This window comes from Colobus angolensis, unplaced genomic scaffold (genome assembly GCF_000951035.1).
Source record: "Colobus angolensis palliatus isolate OR3802 unplaced genomic scaffold, Cang.pa_1.0 Scaffold19, whole genome shotgun sequence".
In the NCBI taxonomy this organism is placed as follows: domain Eukaryota; kingdom Metazoa; phylum Chordata; class Mammalia; order Primates; family Cercopithecidae; genus Colobus; species Colobus angolensis.
Window position 1 is genome coordinate 8,091,870 of NW_012115043.1, and position 25,934 is coordinate 8,117,803.

The 25,934-nt window shown below is 38.4% G+C and overlaps 1 protein-coding gene across 1 annotated transcript in view; it reads right to left on the bottom strand.

Moving 5' to 3' along the window:
- The window catches only part of USP3 (ubiquitin specific peptidase 3), an 89,551-nt gene that overhangs the window by 56,792 nt on the left and 6,825 nt on the right, over window positions 1-25,934 (bottom strand). The window contains exon 2 of the mRNA XM_011940566.1: window positions 3,962-4,022. Within this exon, the coding sequence (XP_011795956.1) occupies window positions 3,962-4,022 (61 nt within the window). The remainder of the gene's footprint in view (window positions 1-3,961; window positions 4,023-25,934) is intronic.

Genomic DNA, 25,934 nt, shown 5'->3' on the forward strand with positions numbered 1-25,934 from the left:
TATTTTTAGTAGAGACGGGGTTTCACCATGTTAGCCAGGATTGTCTCGATCTCCTGACCTTGTGATCCACCCGCCTAAGCTCCTTTTTTTGCAACCAAATACTATAGTCAACTTTTAATTGTATACAAGAGTAGGCACAGGCAAGGAAAGGCATACTCTATGCAAATCGGTTTCAACACCATAGATATTATTTATAAACTCCTTTGTGGCTGCTTTCACTATAGCTTTTTTTTTTCCTCTCAGACCACTAACCCCCAACTTGGGCTATTATCAAAGACAAGCTCTGTTAAGTAAATTACTCAGCCACTTCCCACAGGGCCACAGACTCTGCTCAAGTTGCTGTTTAACATAAAGTGTGAGAGTCAGAGAAACAGGACAATGTTCCAACTCTTACCAATATAGCTTCCAGTCTTATATTTAAATGCCTGAATAATCAGCTCCTCTCATATGGAAACATGTTTGTTTAGAAATAACCCAAACAAAACACAAATCACCTTAAGCTTACAAAAACTGCTATTTCTCTACATGGACAGACGTAATCAAAAGTTGATTATGTTCATAAAAATTATGTAACACATTCCAACTCAGATTTAATATTACAGCAAGCATAATGAAACTGAAATAAGGCTCCCTCTGCACATGGTGTACATCCAAATTCATCTGTGCCTTCATCTAGAGACTGCACAATTCTGTCACTGACTACCAGCATGAAGACCCTTAAGAGGCAACGTTTCCCAGCTCCTAGAAAGCAGGCAATATGTGGAAGGCAAGGCCCATTCGAAAACTCAGTCAAAACAAATGTTGGTTAAATGGTACCAAAATAAACAGATGCAGAGACTTAGAAGACATTTTCATCATGAGGCACCTTAACTGCACCAGGAACACTTACCTTGGGGAAAGTAGGAGAGTTATGGTAACTGGGAAGGATCAACTTCAAACTTAGCCCCTCTACCCAGGAAAACTGGGCACATTCAAGGCACTATTAACCCCAACTCAGAATGTGATCATGTTCTTTCTCCATTTATTCCCTGTACTTTACACTTTTGCATATACCTGAGTCCTCTGTTTATAAAACTACTAAAGTGAATTTCAGAGTCAAATAACGATTAAGAGGATAAGCTCGAAAACTAGACTGCCTGGGTTCAAAAGCAGGATTTATCACATCCTGGGCATGAGAGCTTGGATGAATTATTTAACTTCTCTGTACTTGTTTTCTCATTTGTAAAATGGACGTAATAGTACTTTGTGTGTCATGGGTTTTTAGGTGATTAGATGATCCATAGTTCATAACAAATGAATGTTAGCAATTATTTTATTAGCATTCTTCTTTCTATGCCTAACTACTATGTATTCAGAATCCAAACAACAATTGCTTAGAAGGCAGGCTCATTTACAACATATTTCAAGATAACATGTAACTGTATAGGTCAAGAAACACTATTTAATAAAAGGTAAGGCCAGGCGCAGTGGCTCACGCCTGTAATCTCAGCACTCTGGGAGGCTAAGGCAGGCAGATCACTTGAGGTCAGGAGTTTGAAACTTGCCTGGCCAACACGGTGAAACCCCATCTCTACTAAAAATACAAAAATTAGCCACGGTTGGTGGCACATGCCTGTAATCCCGCTACTCGGGAGGCTGAGGCATGAGACTCACTTGAACCCAGGAGACAGAGGTTGCAGTGAGCCGAGATCATCCCACTCCACTCCAGCCTGGGTGACAGAGTGAGACTCTGTCCAATAAATAAATAAAAATAAACGATAAACTCTAAGGTATCATATGAGTTCAATATTTAATCATCTTAACTGCCTATTCTTATCATATATTTATAGTACTCAACCATGAAAAACAACAGTAATTCATTGCCACAGTAATAATACTGAATAAGCACATTACCACTTGCAAATTTTTGAGAACTCATCATCTTTACATAGTCCATATAGTTCGTTTAACTACAACACTGTAGTTTCTAAATGTATTAGATATATAAATAGTTACGGTACATATCAGAGATAAAGCAAGAAGTATGATTACTGATATTAAGATTAGCAATGTTTTGCCTAATACCTAAATACATTAGTCAAAGAGGTTAACAGTTTTGTATAAACTAGCTAACAGGAAATTAAATATTTCCCTCATCTAGTTTTGGATTTTAACTAGACATTTTGGTCTACAGCACAAGAGGAAAAATTTCACTACATACGTCACAAATTTCCAGTAACAATCACAAAAATTTGAAAAATAACTTAAATGGGATGGGGTCATGAAGACCAGTAGAATTTATAACCCATGTATGCTATTAATAAACTATGTTTCCTAATGGGAAGAATATTCACTTTATGATTTCCCTAAAGACAAGCAGTCTAAAATTACAAAAAAAATCAATAAATTTGGCAATAAACACCTGGGATTGCATGATAAAAGAATATTAACCAATCAGCTATGTAAAATGGAGATCCAAATTCAGGCTACTCTGAATTTTCTGTTTAATCTACTTCATCACATTTCTCCAAAACTATGTCAAATTTCTAAATTTAAGCTTGCTTGCAATTGGCAACAGTCCAACTGCAGAGTCTAGAAATTTTTCCATTTATTTTTCCAAAACCTATTTTAGTTTGTTGTTTAGGAACATTAATCTCTAATTTTTGAGTTTGTCAGGTCTTTTGATTGGCATGCGACCATCAAGATTTAGGTTGTAGAGCACTATGAGACTTCTGGAGAACAGAACTACATAAATTTTATTGCATTATAATTCTCACCTCTCAAAATCTAGGAGAGGAATCTGTCTCTTCAAGTGCAGAATTTAAGTGCTTCTACTTTTCTTCTTTTTTAAAAAAAAGTTATCTGTACAAAGTATTTTCAGGTTCCCCAAATCCTAGAGATTTCAAAACCACAACAGCCACAATTAAGAAATGCAGTTAACATTCCAAAGGTACTCTTAAGTGCACATGGAAAAAATAATTCCAGGACTCAAAATGTGAAAAATCAAAACTTCACCGAACAAACAAAGATGCTCTCTTCATGCAATGAGGATTTAAAAATAACAATGGGGAAATATTCCAGATAAATACAATATATATTTCAGCCTATATAACTCAGTATGATTTCTCATTTCCTTACTGCTAAGCTATTAACTTCTACAGTAAATTCAAAGTAGATTTTCTAAGCTAGAAGAGCAGTGGAAATAAATGTGCTGCTACCAGGCGAAAAACCACAGACAATATTTACTTGAGTTTGTGCTAGAAGAGTTACTATTTAAATAATATTATTTTGAGGCCAAGAACTGGGAAGAAATGCTCAGGTTTAAACTGGGGTGGGGTGAGGTAGAAGATGTTGTCCATAGAAAGCAGTGTTTTAATGGAACAATGAAACATTTGATATATCTTAGGAATTAATAATGAACTCTACAATGAGATCATTTTCAAAAGGAATTCCTTTATCCGTAAATATTTTAAGTTTTTTTTTCTTTCCCAGAAGAATGATATCATACCTGGGATTTGATTCAAAAGTCAGTAGAGGTGGGGATGGGGTAGGTAATAGGTGAAAAAAGATTGCCCCGTGTTGATAATTGCTGGGTGAATGGAACATGGGGTTCAATTATACCATCTCTGTTTGTGTGTGCTTAAATTTTACCCTAATAAAAGGTTTAAAAAACAACCATTAGGTAAACTTGTACTTCAAGAATTCCCTTAGCTCATCTTTCCACTCAAATATTACTAGCAAATTGTCTTGGTCATCAAACTAATTCTTCTGAGTATCAATATGAAGAGTTTTTCTCTCCCAGATGTTTTCCCCGGTTGTATCACAGAACAAAGGGATTCAACTGGAGAAGGAAGCCCTACAGAGAATTATGCATCATGATTAACAATGGTACTAAATCCAAATCAATAAAACTCTGACATAAAGCTTAAAGACAAATTTTAAAAAGCAAACAGGGCAGTGAAGTAATAAGTATTTCACCTACCTTCCACAGTGGACACTTGAACAAGTCAAACAGACCCAAGGGCTTTTGTTGGACCGGCACACTAATAAAAAGAAAAATACACAATATACCAATTGTATCATGTTATTTCCCAATTTCTCCCCATTTTCCTGTGATTAAGTTATAAATTCCATGGCTATGTAAGAATGCTGAAGTTGCAAATCTGTGCTTTTTGAATGCATTTACACAAAATGGCTGCCTAATTAAGTTATATCGAAAAGAATTTAAATGCATGTCCACAACAGCGGCTCATTTTAATTGCTGACTCAACTCAAATAGCTTAACCACATTAAACACATATACACTTGTCTCCTTTATTACTTATTCCCTTTTGCCACAGTCTCTGACCAGTCAACGACAGTCTATTTTCCTATTAAAAAACATTTTTTAAGTCTAGCCATCTAATCACATGTCTCTGCCATGTAGGTCATATACCACTATAAATGACAACTTTTTCGTTTTATTTACTAAGAGGCACAACGTAAGGTCACAATTAGGAAATCTAAGCCTAGTTTTCCCAAAGTAATTTTTAGTTGCATAAAATATATGACAACTGCACATAATTCTTGCTGATGGTATAATCAAGGCATTAATTATTTTAGTTGATGTATTATAGCGGTGGGGAAGGCAATAAGGTATGGAAACAAAATATTAAAATTTTGCTTGCTGTTTACTCATTCATTTTTTAATAAGTCCTATGTAAGTAACAATGATATTCAAAAGGGAGGGATAACAAAATCACCTGGAAAGCTTTTTAAAAACACCTATGTTCTACTCAAGTATATCTACATTGGGGTGGGGAAAGAAGTACAAAGAATATTTTGTGCAAAGTAGCTTCCCAGGCGACTTCCTAATACAACCCCTTGGGAACCACTAGTCAGCCTCCTAGAGGCACGGGAGGAGCACTGCAGCACAACCACACAGGATCACAGTAATCACCTAGCACATTATAGATGCTCAGTAAATATCTGTGGAAGAGAAAGTTTAAATTTCTTAGTTTAGGATACCCATCTCTTCCAAGATCTGGTCTCTACCTACATTTCTCTTGCCCAATTCCGTATCACAACAGGCCTTTCTCACTGTTAAAAAAAAAAAAAAATTAACCAAAACTGGAAATAAGGTGAATGGAGAACTGTAAGCCCCTTCAACGTATACTGAAACACTGTTTAATAGCTCCTCCCAAAGATAGTTAATTATAGTACCAATGACCAGTTGACCTACTTGACTAGGACCCAAATTCCACGAAGTTACAGGTAATGTAGTTTTTTAATAATTTCTGTCCAGCAGACTCCAAAGGTTATAGTTATACTACCCTGTAGGATATTAACCAATTTTGCATCTAACCTAGCAATTTTACTTCAACGCTTTTATCTTCACTGTCTACACACATTCAGTTCCCAAATACTCGTGGAGCCAGCTTTACCATCTTACTACTGGTGCCCTCATTAATGAGTTAAATAAACCTTTGACTATGTTCATCCCATATTTGTATGAGAGGACGGGACAGGAGGTGAGAATAGAAGAGCACAGTGATTACTGCCTGAGGGACTCTACGGTTTGGCCAGCACAGAACTTTAGTTTTGAACGTGAAAGCTTTGAGGGGTGAAATCCCCTTCTACTTGCCACAGGCCTTCCCTTTTCTTAGTGCATTCATATATTTATATTCACTATCAGGGCCATCCTTGAAGGCACTGAAGGCATTTTTTACTCAACTGGGTCTAATTTTGTTACATGTGCATGTAAACCACAGGACAGAAAGGTGTGGAAGAATACCTACCAAACTGCTAAAACAACTCTGCTAGGCAGGTACTTGGGAAGACTATTGTGAGGGAAACTGCTGGCTTTTTATTTGTACTCCCCTATGGTGTTTGCCTTACAGCAATGAGAATATGATGTCTTTACAGTTTGAAGAGAAAGCCCAATAAAATGTATTTTACAAAATAAAAAGTAAACTAGTAAACAGCTCACTTGAACAGCTATTCATGGTTTGAGGTATGATTTGGAGGACTGAGATATTATGAACATTAATATTTTGTTTCTCCAGCAAACTTTTTTCTCTTAGTAAATATTAAGAACTTTGGGGCCAGGTGCACTGGTACATGCCTGTAGTCCCAACACTTAGGGAGGCTGAGGCAGGCAGACTGCTTGAGTCCAGGAGTTCGAGACCAGCTATGGTAAAATGGTGAAACCCCATCTCTACGAAAAATACAAAAAATAGCCGGGTGTGGTGGCGCGTGCCTGCAGTCTCAGCCACATGGGAAGATCAATTGAGCCCAGGAAGGTGAAGCTGCAGTGAGCCACGATTGCACTACTGCACTCTAGTTTGGGTGAAAGAGCAAACCATGCCTCAAAAAAAAGATGGATGGAGGGAAGGAAAGAAGGGAGCAGGGAGGGAGGGAGGGAGGGAAGGACGGACGACTGTAACTCAAATCTGGGAGAAAAAAACTCCTATAGGTTATTATCCTGAAATAATTACATTACAAGGTTGTGTTTTTGTTTTGTTTTGAGAAAGAGTCTCACTCTGTTGCAGAGGCTGGAGTGCAGTGGCATGATCACAGGTCACTACAACCTCTGCCTCCCAGGCTCAAATGATCCTCCCACCTCAGCCTCCGGAGTAGCAGGGACTACAGGCATCTGCCACCACGCCTGGCTAATTTTCTGTTTTTCTTTTTTGGTAGAGACAGGGTCTCACTGTGTTGCCTACACTGGTTTTGAATCCCTTAGCTCAAGCAATCCTCCATGCCTCAGCCTCCCAAAGTGCCCAGATTATAGGTATGAGCCTCTGCACCTGGCCTAGGCCCAAGTTTTTAACTAACCAGAGATATTTTTTTAATTATGGAGGATTTTGTCCCTCCTTTGTACAAGGAAAAAGAAATCTAGAGCAGAATCCCCGTGACTTTGTTTTGGGTGTGTTTCCTACCAAGTGTTCCTTTCTTCCTCACTCTAGGGTTGTAAACCTACACACAGTACATACAATTTGATGATCTCCTTTTCCCACTTAAGGTGCATGAACACATTTCTTCATGTTACTGCATTTATAACAGGGTATTATAAAGCTAGTCTTATAATATCAACTATCTCACAAGGTTTTATTTTTTTTTAATTTCTCAATTCAATTACACATTTTAAAAAACCAAAAAAACTCTAAGACTGAGGAGGTCAAGAGAATGGGAAGTAACTGTTAAATTGGTATAGAGTTTATTCTGGGGTTATGAAAATGTTTCGGAACTAGACAGAGATGGTAGTTGTAAAAACAATTGTGGATATACTAAATGCCACTGAATTGTTCACTTTAAGATGGTTAATTTTATGTTATGTGAATTGTGCGTCAATTAGACAGACAGATACTTAAGGAGAGAAAGTAAAAGGGAATAAAGTATTGACTTCCAAAATCATTGGAAACAAGTGACTGTGGACTGTGCCTTTTAATATATCTCAAAAACAAAACAAAACAAAACAAAAAAAACCACTTTACTACCTGCCAAGTGTGGTGGTGATTGCATCTGTAGTCCCAGCTACTTGGGAGGCTGAGGCAGAAGAATCACTTGAGCCTAGAGTTCGAGGACAGCCTGGGCAACATACAGTACTCTCTGAGGGCATAATACAGTCACACCAGATAAACATTTGAAGGCTAGAAAGATACAGAGGATAGGGTATTATGAGGGATTCTGAAGCCAATAGATGGCATTGCTTTGGGGAATATTCACTCTGTTTATACACACTTCATCCAAATCAAGAACCTTTAATGTACCCAGGACAAATATAAAATAGAATGAAAAACATTGGCTTTCAATTAAACTCTCAATTATTGTTAAGAATAGAACAGGTAATTGTACAAATCAAACAATACTACAGATAATCTTAAAACCATTTATTTTAATCAACTTTAGGGGGACTATCTTATTATAGAAGGTAGTTTCAATTTACAGATGAGATTCAAAAGTTTACCTGCAGGATAAACACATCTCCCATGGAAACAGTATTAAAGGTTTCCAGGGTCGTCTGTAAAGCCCTAAACGAAACATAATATAGCTGAAATACTCATATACATGCACATACTTACACATATACCCACGCAATAAAACCACACAGTAATAAAAATATTTTAGGCTCTGAATATAGTATCTATTCAGCAAAACACAAAAATATTAAACCAAAGTGTTTATTTTTTTAATCTTAAATGCTAGTACTTGAGAGAAAGGGTGGTAAGGACAGACACTTGTGAAGGCTCAAAAAGTGAAATCTGGGAATTTATAAGGGCTCTTTAATATACCCAATTACACTTCAAGGTGATGGCAGGGAAAAGGAAGCCATGCAATTTATTTCTCACACTGTTACACTCGGCCATAGCAGCGTGATTGGGAGTCTCATAAATGAAACTCATCTTTTACTCAGATTGGAAAATTTCCTCAAACCAAGATATCCTGTCCTCCAGCAAATTTCTTCGGTTTGCTTGGATTCGTCCAACCCTGACCGCAGTGTCTCACCTCTTGGCCCAGAGGGTGGCACTAACTAGGCTCTTTTCACTGCCTCCTTTTCAGCTTCAGATTGGAAAATTTCCTCAAACCAAGATATCCTGTCCTCCAGCAAATTTCTTCGGTTTGCTTGGATTCTTCCAACCCTGACCGCAGTGTCTCACCTCTTGGCCCAGAGGGTGGCACTAACTAGGCTCTTTTCACTGCCTCCTTTTCAGCTACAGCTTCAGAATCTTCCTCTATCCCTGTTCTCACCTCAGCCTCAAGCTCTTCAAGTTGGCAGGAGGGCCCCTTTGTATGGAGGAGATGAAGAAGCTCTATCCTCTCCTGAGCTAGAGCCATTCTCCAGAAGGTAGGAGCTATCACATATGCTGGGCCATGGGGAGGGTGGGAAGAGCCCCAGCCTCTAAAACATGCCTCAGACTCAAGTCTTCCTCCTAAAACCACCTAAACATTTAACTCTCCTGAAAACCAGATAACGGAAGGCGCACAAAGGCATTTAAGTGACCTAGAGGCCAAAAGTGGTTTAGTCCATGCTATACTTCCAAAAGGGCAGGATGGCCCTTTATCAAGAGAGACCGGAGCAGAAACCGGGGAGTTCTGTGCCTATAAAGGCCTAGTTACACATGAATCTTTTCACGCTGTGTTCACAAGAAAAGGAGTTCTTAGAACAAAAGCACATCCACACTGAATATTTTATTTTTACATAGCCACTGATCTTCAATATCCTCTTAGTATGCATATAGAGAATCTCATAATAGAGGATATTTGATATTCGAGGCCTACCAACAAGTCTGGAATTCTAAATTTTTGGACAAAAGGTCATATATGACTGCTTATGACACAACTTCATCACTGTCTCTACACAGAATAGTTTAAGCACACAGCACGGACAGGTAAGCCATTTACAGTGCATCCATTATTCACCAGCTATTTTCAATTGGGAGAGAAGGCTCTTTATCTTCTCGAGAATTCAGAAAGAAGAGAAGGATCAGATGACCGAGATTCTAGTACTGGCTCTACCATTACTAGCTACATAAGAGAGAACATTACTACCATTCTGGCTCTATTTCCTTAGTGTAAAATGAAGAGTAGGTGATGATCACATTCCCTCTAAATTACAAAATTATTCAAAGAACATGCTGGGCACAGTGGCTCACACCTGTAATCACAGCACTTTGGGAGGTCAAGGTGGGAGGACTGCTTGAGCCCAGGAGTTCGAAACCAGCCTGGGCAACACAGGGAAACCCCATATCTACTAAAAATAAAAAAAAGATTAGGCGGGCATAGTGGTGCACACCTGTGGTCTCAGCTACTCCAGAGGCTGAGGCGGGAGAATCCCGTAAGCCCAGGAAGTCAAGGCTCCAGTGAGCTGAGATCACACCACTACACTCCAGCCTGGGTGACAAAGCAAGACCCTGTCTCAAAATAAAATAATTTAGGGCCAGGCGCGGTGGCTCAAGCCTGTAATCCCAGCACTTTGGGAGGCCGAGACGGGCGGATCACAAGGTCAGGAGATCGAGACCATCCTGGCTAACCTGGTGAAACCCCGTCTCTACTAAAATACAAAAAATTAGCCGGGCGTGAAGGCGGGCGCCTGTAGTCCCAGCTACTCGGGAGGCTGAGGCAGGAGAATGGCGTAAACCCGGGAGGCGGAGCTTGCAGTGAGCTGAGATCCGGCCACTGCACTCCAGCCTGGGCGACAGAGCGAGACTCCATCTCAAAAAATAAAATAAAATAAAATAAAATAAAATAAAATAATTTAGAGAACATAAAGATTGGCAAAAGTTAGATGAAACAATCATATCATCCTCCTCCATAAATAAAATTCCTCCAACTCTGCTTTCTACCTAAGTCTCTTAAAAGGCTTAACAAAAATATTAACTGCTAATGTAGTATAATTTCCTAAACCAATGGTTTTCAAGCTTTTCTTGCCTCTCATCATCCCTGAGACACAAACACATTCCTACCACATTGCCCATCAGTAATAGCAACTCACTGCAACAAGGGCGTGGGAAGTGCGTGGAATCACCGTTCAGGATCATTACAGACAAACATGCTGCCACAACAGTAAAACTCAGAAACCACCCCCCTACACCATTTTTAAAGTGCAACACTCTAAAAATATTAGCAACCCATAAGGAAACATCTAGGATATGTTTTTTAAGCAAGTTCATTTTCATTTAGTTAACATTTATATAGTACATCCTGTGTGCTATAAACAGGTGCTATTTAATCCTCTACAATCCAATCAGGTACAGACCATTATTTGGTCTGTTTTACAGATGAGGAAACTGAGGCATAGAGAAGTAATGTAATTTGCTACATTACTAAGCGATAGGGCTGCAAATTAAACTCATAGAGTGTTTCAAGGAACTGACTGTTACAAAGCAGTCGTCCAGGAGACTAAAACTTTTGTTTTAAAAAGATAACATGCTATGTGTTTCTGAGTCTATATATGTATTACATACCTGCATATAAGTTTTTTAAAGACTAGAAATAACTGTTATCAGTTATGTAAAAGGAATGAGATGGGGATAGGAGCCATTATACTGTTTAAAGTTTTTCAAACAGCATCATTTCTTTTATAATAATAATTAAATTTAAAGTGTTTTAAATTTAAATATACTGGTATTATAAAGTTGTCCTAATAAAATGAACTCATTCTGAATTTTCAAGAGTGAGTGGAAAGTTAAATCAAAATCCAGGATTATAACTCTATGGATCTGTAAAACTACAATCAACAAAAATTTTGAAATTTTGCAGCAGTTATTAAAACACACAAACACACCGTGAAAGTATCAATAGTAAAAGTGTTATTCCTCTTAAAACTGGAGGATAGTCCAGCATCATCATAAAAATTATATAAATATTCCAGTACATGTAAGTAAAAATATATTCCAGACAGACCTAACTTACCTTCCAAATGAAAAATTTTTAGATACTTAAGAGCAAGACAAAATCTTCTGTACACTGTAAATCCTCTCTGAACTGCATGTTCACAAGCCTATTCTATGCTAAAAGTTGAGAAGTCTCTTCTATCTATAACTTGAATCCCTCGAAATTATTAGGGGGAGGAGTTGGTGAAGTCACAAAAAGAGAGCAAGAACTGAGCCGTAATGTAATCCAGAAAAGAAGAAATCAAGCTACACGAAGCAACTGCCAAGGTGCCCAAGCAGCCCGAGTGCAGCCAAAATCAGTGTCTGATGTCTCCCCAGCCCTGACAACGCTGCTTATTCTGAGAGTGGATGGTTAGGGTTCCCAGGGAACAGGGCAACAAGAGAGTTCTCATAAAGGGCAACGGGAGGTACTCAGGGCCAAAGCGGTGGCCAATGCAGAGCTCAGGAAGCCAACCAGAGGTCCCAATACTGGGGAGGAGACCAGGCATGAGCACCAAATCCAAAGTGGTCAGAAGTGGCAGCCTGGGACTCAAGGCCGAGATCACAGAACCAAGACTTCAGGTCCAAGGCAGCAAAAATAAAATTATGAAACAAAGCTTATCTTGGTTGCCTTTCTACTTTCCCACAAAAAATTTTCCCACTTTCCTCTTTTGCCTCTATCCCTGTCTTATTTCTGACAACCAGTCTCTTCTGCATCATTAGATAAGCAGACTTACATTTGCTGGTAAAGTCAGTTCAGCATTTATCATAACAATCCTCTCCTTTTTGCTTAATGGCTAATGGTAGATTAAAGATGGCCACAAATTCTTTGACATTCTTCCCATGGAGAGACAGGTTTATGTCCTCATTCTCTGAATCTGGGCAGGCTCTGTGACTGCCCCGACACACTGAATATGGCAGAAGTGGTTCTATGTCAACCTGCAACTCCGGGCCTTATGAAATGCACAGCTCCCTCTTGCTATTGCTTGAAATGCTTGCTCTTGGGAAAGCCAGTTGCTATGTCAGAAGTCTAATTACCCAGAGACCAACATGCTGAGAGAAGCCCAAACCATGTGCAGGGAGACTGGGGAGATTATGACACCACTGGGGGACAGACAGGCACCACAGAGCACAGAGGTACCAGACAGGTAAGTTAAGAAGACTCTGGAACATCCTCTTCCAAAGTGTCTTCTTAACGCACAGAGTCTGTTAACTCTGTGAGCCCATGTTCTCCACCTGATGCAATCCCAGCCAAGTTCTTCCTGAATTCTTGGCCCGCAAAATTATAAGCAAAATAAAATGATTGCTTTAGGTTTCTAGGATGTATGGCTATTTGTTACGCAGCAACACATAACCAGACCACCACTTACAGAGGGAGCAGTACCAGTGACGCAGCACCATCCACAACCACCAAACAACTCACTGGAATGACTGACCTGTTGTTTAGGAAAAGTGAGGATGGAAAAGAAACTTCAAAAGGTTTTGTCCAGCAGGATTCAAAGCTATCCAACGACTATACTATTCTCTCTACAACAGAAGTAGCGACAGTAAAGACTTGCTATTTATCTTCAACTAAGCTGTAATTGTCCTTTGGACTAAATCTTTCTGTATCACATCAATATTTTAATAATTCAAATCTAGGTGCGCCACCTCTACCTCAGGACAACCTAATCCTCGACCACAAACATCATTCCTAACCATAACTCAGTAACAAGTTTAAAACCTTCAAATTGTCAGAGGCACTATTTCCACAGAAATCCCAAATTCTAGGTAAAGATCCTTAAGAAAGTGCCATAAACAGTGGCAGAAATCCCTTTTCTCTTCATTAAAAGTCACAAAGCCTTATCTTTCATTCCTTTTGCTTCTTTGGATTATGTTACTTAATGAGCATTCTAGGAAACCCCAGGTTGAACTTGAAAAAATGCTTCTAAACAATTATGAGAGTTGAGAACATTACTAATTCTGTTTATATTTCTCTTTACCCCAAGAGTTGACATATTCCTCAGCCAGCATGACTTGATCCCCATTATGCCCAGCAATGCCTGATCCCAGGCCTTTGCAGTTGGAACTACTCACAATTTTCTCACAAAATTCCTAGCAAATTGTTCCACAACTGACCTAAAAAGGAAGGGGCACCGTGACCAGGAAACTCTGCCCCACATTGTTTTGGTTGAACCAGGCAAATTCCTTTATCACCTGCCCTTGAACCCTTCCAGAAGAATTCCTTCCCTCTTTTACACAAAAATGTACCAAACAGAATGAGTTGCCTTTGTAGGAATTTGTTCCTCCGTAGACTCAAAATAAATATGATACAGGTCATGTGACATAATGAACCAAGCATGGGCTTCAGAACCAACTGTCTTAAAGTTGTAGCTCTACCATTTGAGTCTATGACCTTAAGCTAAGTTCGTTTCAGAGCCTGCGTCCTCTCTGTAAAATGGGTCAAATCCCACCTTCTACCTCACATGGCTATGGTAAGGATTTCACGAGACAAACTACATAAACTGCACACAGCACAGGGCCTAATCAATGCAAAGCACTCAGTGAATGTCAGTTCCACTCCCTCAAACTCCTCCTATACTAGACCTAAAATTAAATTATATTCAAAACATCAAATACTCAATTTTAATAAGCTTATTTCAAAATTGATGTAACTGTTATAACCACCTTAAATGTCAGAATCATTGAATTTTATGTATCCAGTGTAAAATACTTCAGGAAAAATGCATTTGAGAAGCATATTTTAAGAGATAAGGTTTAGATAACAGAATGGCATTTAAGTACAGAAGCAACTCAAGTGTCAAAACTTTATTAGAATACATCAAACTCAGAAGTATTCAGAAGAGACATTAAATCCTGGTTCACTAATCTAATCAACCAAAATATACCCTGGGTATCTACTTCATTTAGTTCACTGCCAGTACATTATCAGTATAGCAATGAATAAAATGTCAAAATTCAAACGAACAAAGATGCTAAGTTCATTAATGTGAACTGTTCCATATTCCAATATCCAATAAAATGGGGTTACAAGCCAAGTCACTTAGAAATATATTTTAATTTCTAACTTTTGTTTTAGCAAAGAGGTGAGTAAGAATTTCATATCACACCAGATTAAATATATGGTTATCAGCTTATTTTTATGGACAAGTAGGTTTTAACCTCTACCCTAAATAATTCAATTCCTCTTCACTCTATTACCTGGTTCTATTTAAGGAGCAATATCTTTGGTTCTCAGAGGCTAATTTTGAGACTGTGCTCTGGCCTACCTTCCCAACCTTTTCCATGTCAGGGCACACACAGAAAATAGTATCTGTATGACATATGCACATTAACTGAAGAGGCTTCTCACAGCCAGAAATGATTTGTCTGGGAGCACAGCCACCTCTAGGCTGAGGGGATCATTTATTTCAACACATATGTAATCCATTTGTGGCCCCTCTGATGGCAAGCTATGCTAGCCAACCTTTTACATGGTTATCTAGCAATGCAGGAGGACGTCTCCCATCTACTCCAATGTTCACTAGCTGGAACAAAAGACTAGACATCATTAATTGCTGAGAGCGCTGGGCACAGATTACATGCCTGTAATCCCAACACTTTGGAGGCCAAGGCAGGAGGATTGCTTGAGACCAGGAGTTCTAGATCGGCCTGGGCAACATAGTGAGACCTCGTCTCTACAATGGGAAAATAACTTGAGCATGGAAGGTAAGGGTTGCCGTGAGCTGAGAGAGCGTCACTGCACTCCAGTCTGGGCAACAAAACAAGATCCTGTCTCAAACAAACAAATCACCAAAGGAGACCAGCAGCATCATCTGGGAATCCAAGATGCCATTCCTCTGACAATCTACAATTCATAACCATCAATCCTCTGAGGCCTATTAGAGAAAACAGATGCTGAAATCCTTATTTCTATCCCATGTAGAATTGTCTTGTCCTACTGCCATTCTATAACTCCAGGGAGTGACCAGTCAACAGTTCAGCATGAAGGAACCTACTGTGAATTAAATTAAATGTAAGTGAGAAGTATCCGAAATAGCTGGTCTGAGCTGAGATGGCAGAAGAGCACTGATGAGTGTGTACAAGGAACAGTTAACTGCTTAAAATGAACCCTGACCCAGGGTCTATGATCAGCTACTACTTGACGAAAAATGTCCCCAAGGCTACTTCCAACTCTCTAATTTCAAGGTTTCCCAACAGAAAAATAATTACGATAGATAGGTACTTCACTTCAACAGCCTTGGATACATTTGTAAGACCACAGTGGAAGGGAAGTTTGGAGTAGGCAAATAGCTTGAAGTATTATCTTAGATATTACTGCTCACACAATTAAAAAGTTAATTTTTTTGTATGTTCTTCCCTGAAGATACCTGATAATACATAAATATCTTTGTACAAGGGTATTAACTGCTGCATTATTTGTAACTACAAATATTGGAAACAACCTAAATGCCCACACACAGGAGACGGGTTGAATTCACTGTGGCACATCTGCAAATGAAGTACTAGAAGCTGTTTTAAAAAAGAAAATAAGGAAAATTCCTACAAACATGGAGTGACATCCAGGAGAGACAGCCAAATGAAAAAAACAAAGTCCAAAAGAATGTATTTAGTTTACTATCTTTTGTGGGGGGAAAAAAAGAAAATACCCATCTGCTTTTCTTTACAAAAAGAAACACAGGAAAGATCAATCAGAAACTAATGAAATTGGTTATCTACAGGGGGTGGGTAGGAATGAGTGGCAGGCATTAGTAGTGATACTGTTTAGTACAGCTTTTTGTATAGTTTTAACTTTCGGAACCATGACAATGTTTTATATACTCAAAAAGCAAAATAAAATCAGTAAGGATGAGATTTTAAAAATCTAAACTGGGGCCGGGCACGGTGGCTCACATCTGCAATCCTAGCACTTTGGGAGGCCAAGGTGGGCAGATTACTGGAGGTCAGGAGTTCGAGACCAGCCTGCCAACATGGTGAAACCCCGTCTCTACTAAAAATACAAAAATTAGCCAGGCATGGTGGCCCATGCTTGTAATCCCAGCCACTCAGGAGGCTGAGGCAGGAGAATTGACTGACCCCGGGAGGCGGAGTAGTGAGCCGCGACTGTGCCATTGCACTCCAGCCTGGGTACAAGAGCAAAACTCCACCTCATAAAAACAAAAACAAAAACAAACTAAAATGGAAATCAAACACAAACAAATGAACAAATTTTATGTCAAGTAAGTGTATTAAAAGGGAGACTAAAACTAAACCAAGTAACTTTTTAACATAGTACTTTTTTATGTTGTCAGTATACAGACAAAAAGAACTGTAAACAAATTTGAACTCTAGTTATAAGGGGTTTTTCTTTACAATGGTATGGTTCTTACAATTCTGGAACTATATTCTCTGATTATAGAATTGAGCAAATGAGTACATACTCGTAGATAATGGGAACCAGGTTCTTACTGTTGGAGAAAGGTGTTACAAATATGGAAGGGGACAAGACTAGGCCTGTGGTGTTGAATGAAATTGTAGGTATCAATGTAAAATCATGGTGATAAACACACAAATACACACAGACATAAACAGATGTAGATATGTTTATTTATTTACTTATATTTCTTAGCTCTACTGTGCTGAGAGATTTTAGTTTATAAACATTTTTCCCAGCCAAAAAGAATGAGGGCTACTTGGAGAAATGGCTAATTCTAAGGCTGGAACAGGCTAAGTACAAGATGAGCCTGGAACATCTTATGCCAGAAAGAAAGGGCTCAAAGAATGATGGGAGTGTGTACAAATTACAGCTTAAGGGTGCTCCCACCAGCCAAATATAAGCTAATTTGAGCCTCGAAATAAATAATAAGAGTACCTTAGAATAAAAAAAAAAAACCGATGAGTCCTTATTAAGTAAGCAAATTAATAGTAAGCAGGAGAGAAAGTTCTTTCTTACAGTAGAATGCAAACTAACATGTAGAAGAATTATGAGTCAGAAAATCATCACCTTGCAATCATCCTACTAATAACTGATTCAGGCAAGAACCATCAATGGATGTGAAACTATTGGATAAAACTTTGGTAAGAAACAGGGTATATACATAATCTAAAAACATTTCCCACAAATTGCTTCTTTTTTTTTTTTGAGACGGAGTCTCGCTCTATCACCCGGGCTGGAGCGCAGTGGCCGGATTTCAGCTCACTGCAAGCTCCGCCTCCCGGGTTTACGCCCTTCTCCTGCCTCAGCCTCCCAAGTAGCTGGGACTACAGGCGCCCGCCACCTCACCCGGCTAGCTTTTTGTATTTTTTAGTAGAGACGGGCTTTCACCATGTTGGCCAGGATGGTCTCGATCTCCTGACCTCGTGATCCGCCCGTCTCGGCCTCCCAAAGTGCTGGGATTACAGGCTTGAGCCACCGTGCCCGGCCCCACAAATTACTTCTTAATAACAAAGGAGAAAATAGTAACTTTATAGCCAATTAACCTACCAAATATTACCTTAATAAAGTAATCAAAGTTAGTATCACCAAAAACAAGACAGACCAATTCTTGATATGATGTCTGAGAAGACAGAACATTACTTCTGCAGTATTCCTACCAAAAATGCATTAACAGAATCTAATCATGAAGAAACCTCTGAAAACTCAAACTGAAGAACATGATTTATGAAATAACTGAAATGAACTCTTCAAAAATACCAAGACATTATGATGTTGGCTGTGGGTTTAGAATAAGGAAAAAAAAAAAAAAAAGCCAAAAGCCAAGACATGAAAAATGAAGGCTGAGGAACTACTGGAGATGAAAGAAAACTAAAGAGTTATGACAACTAAATATAACACATGATCCTTGATTAGATCCAGGGTGGCTGGGGAAGTAAACAGAAAGGAGTAATAGCTATGAAGGCCATTGTTGGGACAATTGAGGAAATCTGAACATGGAATGTGCATTAGGTAACAGCATTCTATCAGTATCAAATGTCCAGATTTGACCAATATTCTGTGCTGATTGAAAAGAAAAACCTGGCCAGGTTCGGTGGCTCATGCCTGTAATCCCAACACTTTGGGAGGCTGAGGTGGGCGGATCACGAGGTCAGGAGATCGAGACCATCCTGGTTAACACGGTGAAACCCCATCTCTACTAAAAATACAAAAAATTAGTGGGGCGTGGTGGTGGGCGCCTGTAGCGTCAGCTACTCGGGAGGCGGAGGCAGGAGAATGGCGTGAACCCAGGAGGCGGAGCTTGCAGTGAGCTGAGGTCGCACCACTGCAGTCCAGCCTGGGCGACAGAGTGAGACACCCTCTCAAAAAAAAAGAAAAGAAAAGAAAGACCTGTTCTCGGGAAAAAACAAAACTATGGATAAAGGAGTGTTATATCTGTAAATTAATTAGGGGAAATATATAAACAGAGGGTACATATATACATGATAAAACAAATGAGGCAAAATGTGAATGACTGGCAAATCTAAGTATACGGAAGTTCTTTTTACGTACTATTCTTAGCAGTGCTTCTCTGAGTGTAAAGTTACATCAAAATCAAAAGTCTTTTTAAATTTTGAGATTAAAAATCTGTGTTCTTTACTTCCAATTAACAGTTTTTAAAAACTAAAACACAAGGGAGAAGGTTAAATTACCAATGTACAGAGCCAAAAATCTTATAAACCTGGCACTAACTTCCCTTCATTAACGAACGATGAACTAGTCCAATAAAAGTATTACAACGCATTAACTGCAGTAGTCCCAATGACCTTACAATTTTCTTTCACAGGCATACATCTATCCAAAGTCTGGCCTGTGATCTGGCTTTCCAAGCAAGGTCGAACCCCCTGGCTTGCCTATTTTCTCTGCTAACTCTGATAATAGCAACAATATTTTGTTCTGCTTATCAGAGAAGGTAAACCTGAATATAACCTTTTATTCAAATAATGTAAAATTTCAGTTCAGTGATTTAACTCTGAGTAACTAATAAGATCCATTTCTGACAGGGCAAAACATTTTGCCCTAAAAACTGGATCACAAATGACATACATTTAAAAATGGACACCAAACTAAATGTGGCAAATTCTCACTTAGCTCCTCTCCCACCTAAGACCCACTTAAATGACAATAAAGGAAAAAAATAGATACAAACCCACAAAGATAAAAAGAACATGTGAGGTAACCAAAGCAGACAAAAGATTTCAACAGGTTTTTGGAAGTGAGAAAGAAGTTAGGGGAGCAGTAACAATCTCAGTAGTGCAGAGGAAGCTACAGCCTAAGTGTCAGCCAGGAAGAATGCAGATGGGAAGAGCTCTAGGTACAGGGACACAGCAGGCAGCAGGTAAGGACAGGACTGAACACGAGATTAGGGGCTCTAAGGACAACTGAGTCATGGAACTTCTGCAATCTGATCTCAGAACATGAGTGGCCAGGTGCACACCTCCCAGAGGGAAGACCGAAAAACTCAATGGTACCAGAAAAAATTCTCAGCACAGATATGAGTGTCTTCCTCCAATGAAGAAGGTGACTTGCTCCCCACCTCACAGTGAAGTCGACTGTGGACAAGCTCCACCCAGTTACAAAGCTTTTTATAAGAAAAAGTTCACTGTTATATGAAAAGACAAAGACAAAACAGATCTTTACAGAAAATCTCCAATCTGAAAGAATCATTTTAAAAAGAAAAAGATGAATCCAGGACAAATAGAAACCACACAGGGAGCACAGCAAAACTTCAAAACCAACACACTCTGAACTGCTGGAGTGGTGAGAAGATAATGCAAAACAATAGCAAGAGGATATGTGAAAAAGGAATGACCGGGAAACAAGAAAGAGCTCTTAAAAATTTTAATCACAATGATCAAAATTCAACAGAAGGGAGGTAAGAAAAAATATCAAGGAAATATACCAGAAACTAGAACCAAAAGGCAAAGAAATAAGAAAATCAGAGACTCCACCCAGGACACCCAACATCCAACTAATAAGAGTTCCAGAAAGAAAAAAAGAACAAATTGGGGGATATAAATGTATGCGGGGAGGAGCACGCTATCAAATTTATAATGCAAAAAAATGTCTTTTAACTCAAGGATGTGAACCTCTACATAAAAAGTCCCTTCAGTTCCCATTAAAAATAAAAGAAAACAAAAGAAAAACTACCCATGCCCAGACATATTTTGAAATTTCAGAATACTGAGGATAAAAAGAATACCCTAAAGAATTCTAGGAAAAAGAATAAAAGGACGTATATGAAGGAGGAAATCAGGAGGGCATCAGGTTTCTCAACAGTAATACTGGAAGCCTAGAAACAAACCAACAATGCCTTTAAAACTCTAAAGGAAAATTATTTTCTTACTAATATTCTCTATTCAGCCAAGCAATCAAGTATAAAAGTAAAATAAAAATGTCAGACTTGCAAGAGGTCAAAAATTTACCTCCCTTAATGTGCCATGGAATTAAAGAAAAAAAAAATTTACCTCCTGTGAGAAGGGAGCTTCATGTACTCCAGCAAAACAATGAAATAAACCAAGAAAAAGAAGACATGGGATCCAAGAAATAAGTGATCTAATATTATAAGAGAACAACAGAGAGAAAAACAGGATAAAAACCGTCCAGTAGTAGGCCTGGAGAACAACTATTTCAAATGAGAGCAGAGGTCAGAGGGCTCTGGAAAGATGTTTAGAAAAGAGTTAGCGTGGCCGGGCGCGGTGGCTCAAGCCTGTAATCCCAGCACTTTGCGAGGCCGAGATGGGCGGATCACGAGGTCAGGAGATCGAGACCATCCTGGCTAACACGGTGAAACCCCGTCTCTACTAAAAAATACAAAAAACTAGCCGGCAAGGTGGCGGCGCCTGTAGTCCCAGCTACTCGGGAGGCTGAGGCAGGAGAATGGCATAAACCCGGGAGGCAGAGCTTGCAGTGAGCCGAGATTGCGCCACTGCACTCCAGCCTGGGCAACAGAGCGAGACTCTGTCTCAAAAAAAAAAAAAAAAAAAGAAAAGAGTTAGTGCTTGGAGATTATCTAATCTGTTGAACGGGTTGGAAATAATATTCATAGACCTCTGACAGGTTTAAAGGAACATTTAAGAGAAAATGTGTGTAAGGTAAACTAAGCAATTTTTAAAAGACGCAATTATTAACTCATGAAAAAATGAAATGTTGGAGAAGAAAGAAAAATTAATCACTATAGTAACCAAAATATGTAATCTAATTATATTGGGCAGTGGAGAGACCGAAGGACAAGCGGTGCAAACACTGAAGTCTTCATTTACCTCAGCAAGATATCAAGGAATAATACCTAAAAATGGCAAATTAAGAAATAACAGAGCATTTGTTAGAATTATGCAGGTAAATATGAGACAGAAAGCTAAATAGAGCTTACAGAGATTGTCTGTGGACAGCAGGACTGAGAGTGGAGGCAAGGAAGACTACAATTCTATTTTAAGCCCTTTGATACTATTTCCTGTCTCTTTATATTTCAGAAATGTGTATTACTGTTCTGAAAACATGCATTAATCTTCAAATAGTAAACTGATGTAACACTCATATCAATTCATGAAATTGCTCAAACAATTTTTATCTTTTTTATAAAACAGTCTAAAATATATTACACAGCATAAAAATTAGAATAGCAGTTTATCATTGAGGGTCAGACACCTAATGAATTCCTTATTGCCACTGTAGATTTAATGATGTGTGTCCTCCACTAGCAAATGTAATTTCAAAGCTGGCCAAAATTTGTCATCTATATGTTAAGAGATTCAGACACCTACAGAGCCAAAGAAGAGAGGGGCATCTGGTCCTGCTGACTTCCCACACAGGCAAATTCTGTCCAAGGGGCTGCCCCCAACCCCCAACTGGCTCTAGCATTTTACTCTATTTTTAAATGGATTCCTTATGCTTTCACCATGAATGGAAACAACATATAGAAACAATGTATTGTGAAACAACATATTCTCAAAAACTGTAATGCAGTAAACAAATTTGTTATGATTCCTTCTACCACAAATTCAGACTTATTCAGACCTATTTTGGTGAAAAACACCTAATGAAGCTATTACGCTACTCTTGATCTTCATTTTAAATACTGGAACTCTGCTCCTCCTACTTCTAAATGAGGGGAAAGGACAGTGGGAGGAAGGATTAAAAACCACTAAAGCCAAAGCAGATTACTAAATCAGAGTTAAAATGGGCCATTTTTGCCTTTGGAAGACCAGACACAAATATCTACAAAAAATTATTAGGAGCTCAAATTGTTTCAAAAATAACTTTCCCTCTTTCCCTATGAAGCTGATCATAAAGAATATAAAAACAAAAGCCATGAACTATTTAAAAATTCTGACATCTAATATCTTCATTTATTTAATACAGCAAGATCTGATGCAATTCCATGCTGTTGCCAACAACCTAAGTAAGCACGTCCATGGTGAAACAGTAGTGGCACTTCAAAAGACATGAATCAGGTCATAAATGTAAACACCACTCAACTATTATTTCAAAATAATAGTTGCAAGTGTATGCAATATAAGAAAAGACTCATATATATTTAAGGAAGCACCCCCTCTCACAAGTAAATAAAATGACTGAGAGGTTTAGGGACCTCTTAATATCAAATACTTTCCTTGGAGAACAGTAGGCTTAATATCTGCATTGTACAATTCTCTTCCTCATTCTCTGTGGTTATGTAATAAAGGTTAACACTAAAGTGCAAAGAGGAGGGGGAAAAAGTGCGGCACTTGTACTTACTGGGAAACTCTTTATTCTTTTAAAATCAACGGGACTTATTTTGAAGAAATAGAAAAAAGAAATACAAACTTGGCAAACACTTATACTCTGCCCAAGGGTTAGATAATCAATATTTCAGAAAATAGGCACTTGCAAACTCCAAAACCATTAACTATTTCAGTTTTTTTAAACAGCTTTCTAATTATTTAACCAAAACCAAGAGTCAGAATTTTTTTTACAATCAATAGATAGAATTTTCAAACATGACCCACATTTTCCCAAAAATCTGTATTATATATTCAAAGGAAAAAACTAGAAATACATATATTTTTAAATGGGGCTCTAAAAAAACTATATATAAACAAAACATTCAAAGTGAATAAAATGAAACTAATGCATTTAAGCTCTCAGAATTAAATTCTCAGAGCACCAATGTTGAGGTCTAGCAGCTACTTCATATACTTAAGGTGAAGTTTGATCCTTCAGTTGTTAGAAAGCAACTTCTCCAACGCTAAAGTATCCCATTATTAATATCCAAAATAATTCCCATGGAAATAAGAGTTAATCTCAATGTGCTCAATCAGCAATTTTTACAATTGTTGGTGTCACAGTCTCTATATTACACAGTTATTTTTTAAATGCCTAATATCATAGTAGAACATTTTTCTAACATGTTGTCTAGCAATTATCTCAGGGAAACATTCCAAGTCAGAAATTTGTTTTCTAGAAATTTCATCTTCAAAAACTTTAATCAAAATAGTACCCCAGCATTGTGCAACAAATGTTCAAAACAAAGTAATGAACAATTTTAAATCTATTATTTAAAAAAGAAAAGCCACCCGGCCTGGTGGCTCACATCTGTAATCCCAGCACTTTGGGAGGCTGAGGTGGAAAGATCACTCAGAGTCAGAAGTTCAAGACCTGGGCAACATCGAGACTCCATCTCTATAAAAAATTGAGAAATTAGCTGGGCACGGTGGCACGTGCCTGTAGTCGCAGCTACTTGGGAGGCTGAAGTGGAAGGATCACTGAAGCCCAGGAGTTCCAGGCTGTAACGAGCTATGACTGTACCACTGCACTCTAGACTGGGTGACAGAGTGAGACTCCATTTCCAAAAAATAAATAAGTAAGCAAAAATAAAAACCTGAGCTTGGTCATCAAGGACAAAGATTTAAAGAAGCTAAAACAGTAACTGTACTTTCTTATAATCAGTTAAATTAAACCTGCAGGAATATGACGGTTAATTTCCAGCCTGCTTTTTCTGGTGATGAGGCAGTACAAGAACAGTTTATAAAATTAAGAGTCTTCAGGGTGGGTGAAGGATAAACAGGCAAGCAATTTCTACAAAGGCTGTCTTAAACCCAGCTAGAACAAAGAAAAAATAACAGGAGAAAACTTCTACTCAAAAATGGAAACAGCTCACACTGATAGAGCTACTGGATTCTAAAGCAGAGTACAAAGTCTCCAAATAAAATCTAGTTGGTTGCAATATCTTTGATATAACCTGGCTTATCTTAAAAATAAACTCTCAATTCCCTCTTCAAAATGTCTTATAAAATTATATTAGCTAGCGTTTATAAATTTTTAAGCATCTAGCTAATGCAAACACTTAAGACAACTGCAAATTTGATTTTTCAATATCCAAGTTTAATTTAAACAGTTTTCAAAATCTGAAATTGCCTTCCTAAATTCATCTGCATTGTATATAGCCATAAAGAGCACATTGAAAAGATACTTTTCCTTGTATCTTAAGAAAGGGGGAGGCCAGGTGCAGTGGCTCACACCTGGGATCCCAGTACTTTGGGAGGCCGAGGTGGGTGGATCACGAGGTCAGGAGTTCAAGACCAACCTGGCCAACATAGTGAAACCCCGTCTCTACTAAAAACACAAAAATTAGCCAGGCGTGGTGGTGGGCACCTGTAATTCCAATTAATCAGGAAGCTGAAGCAGGAGAATTGCTTGAACCTGGGAGGTGGAGGTTTCAGTGAGCTGAGACCATGCCACTGTACTCCAGCCTGGTGACAGAGTGAGATGTCATCTCAAAAAAATGAAGAAGAAGAAGAAGAAGAAGTGGGGAAATCTATTTTAAGATCTGCAGTTATTGGCCAGGAGCAGTGGCTCACACCTGTAATCCCAGCACTCTGGGAGGCCAAGGCAGGAGGATCACGAAGTCAGGAGTTCAAGTGAAACCCCGTCTCTACTAAAGATACAAAAAATTAGCCGGGCATGGTGGTATGTGCCTGTAATCCCAGCCACTCAGGAGGCTGAGGTAGAGAATTGCTTGAACCCAAGAGGCAGAGATTATGAGATCGTGCCACTGCACTATAGCCTGGGTAACAGGGTGAGGCGCCATCTCACAAAAAAAAAAAAAAAAGAACTGCAGTTATTAGTTTTTATGGTCTAAAGACTATAACTAACTTTTACAGGAAATACAATTGGAAAATCTTAGAATAACTAAATGGAATCAACAAAGTACACTGATTAAAGCAAATATTTCAAATAACCTCTGAGCTACTGGAAGCAAATGCAAAATTCTATACCTTAAGAATTCTCTCCTTCCTCCACCCTACAACAAACCACCTCCAAGAAGAATCTTCTCTAACAGAAACAAAATGAAAAAATAAGGGGGGTGGAGAGACTTCAATAACTGAAACCCATTTTTAAAATAACCAAAAGCTAATTGCATTTTACCCATAGCTATAGTGAGGAAGCTGGTTTATTATGTCCGAACTAATGCAATATGAATTTCGGCTTATAAAAATATTAGATCTGAGTATAACAAAGTTGACATTTAAAATAGTTGTTTCTTCCAAACTATATCACCAATTCCTTGTTCTAACTTGCCAGCACTTTCAATATTAAATTGGGTGAGGGTGGTAATAAAATACCTAATTTTAAAATAAGTAATTTTTGAGATGTGGAATTTAAAATAT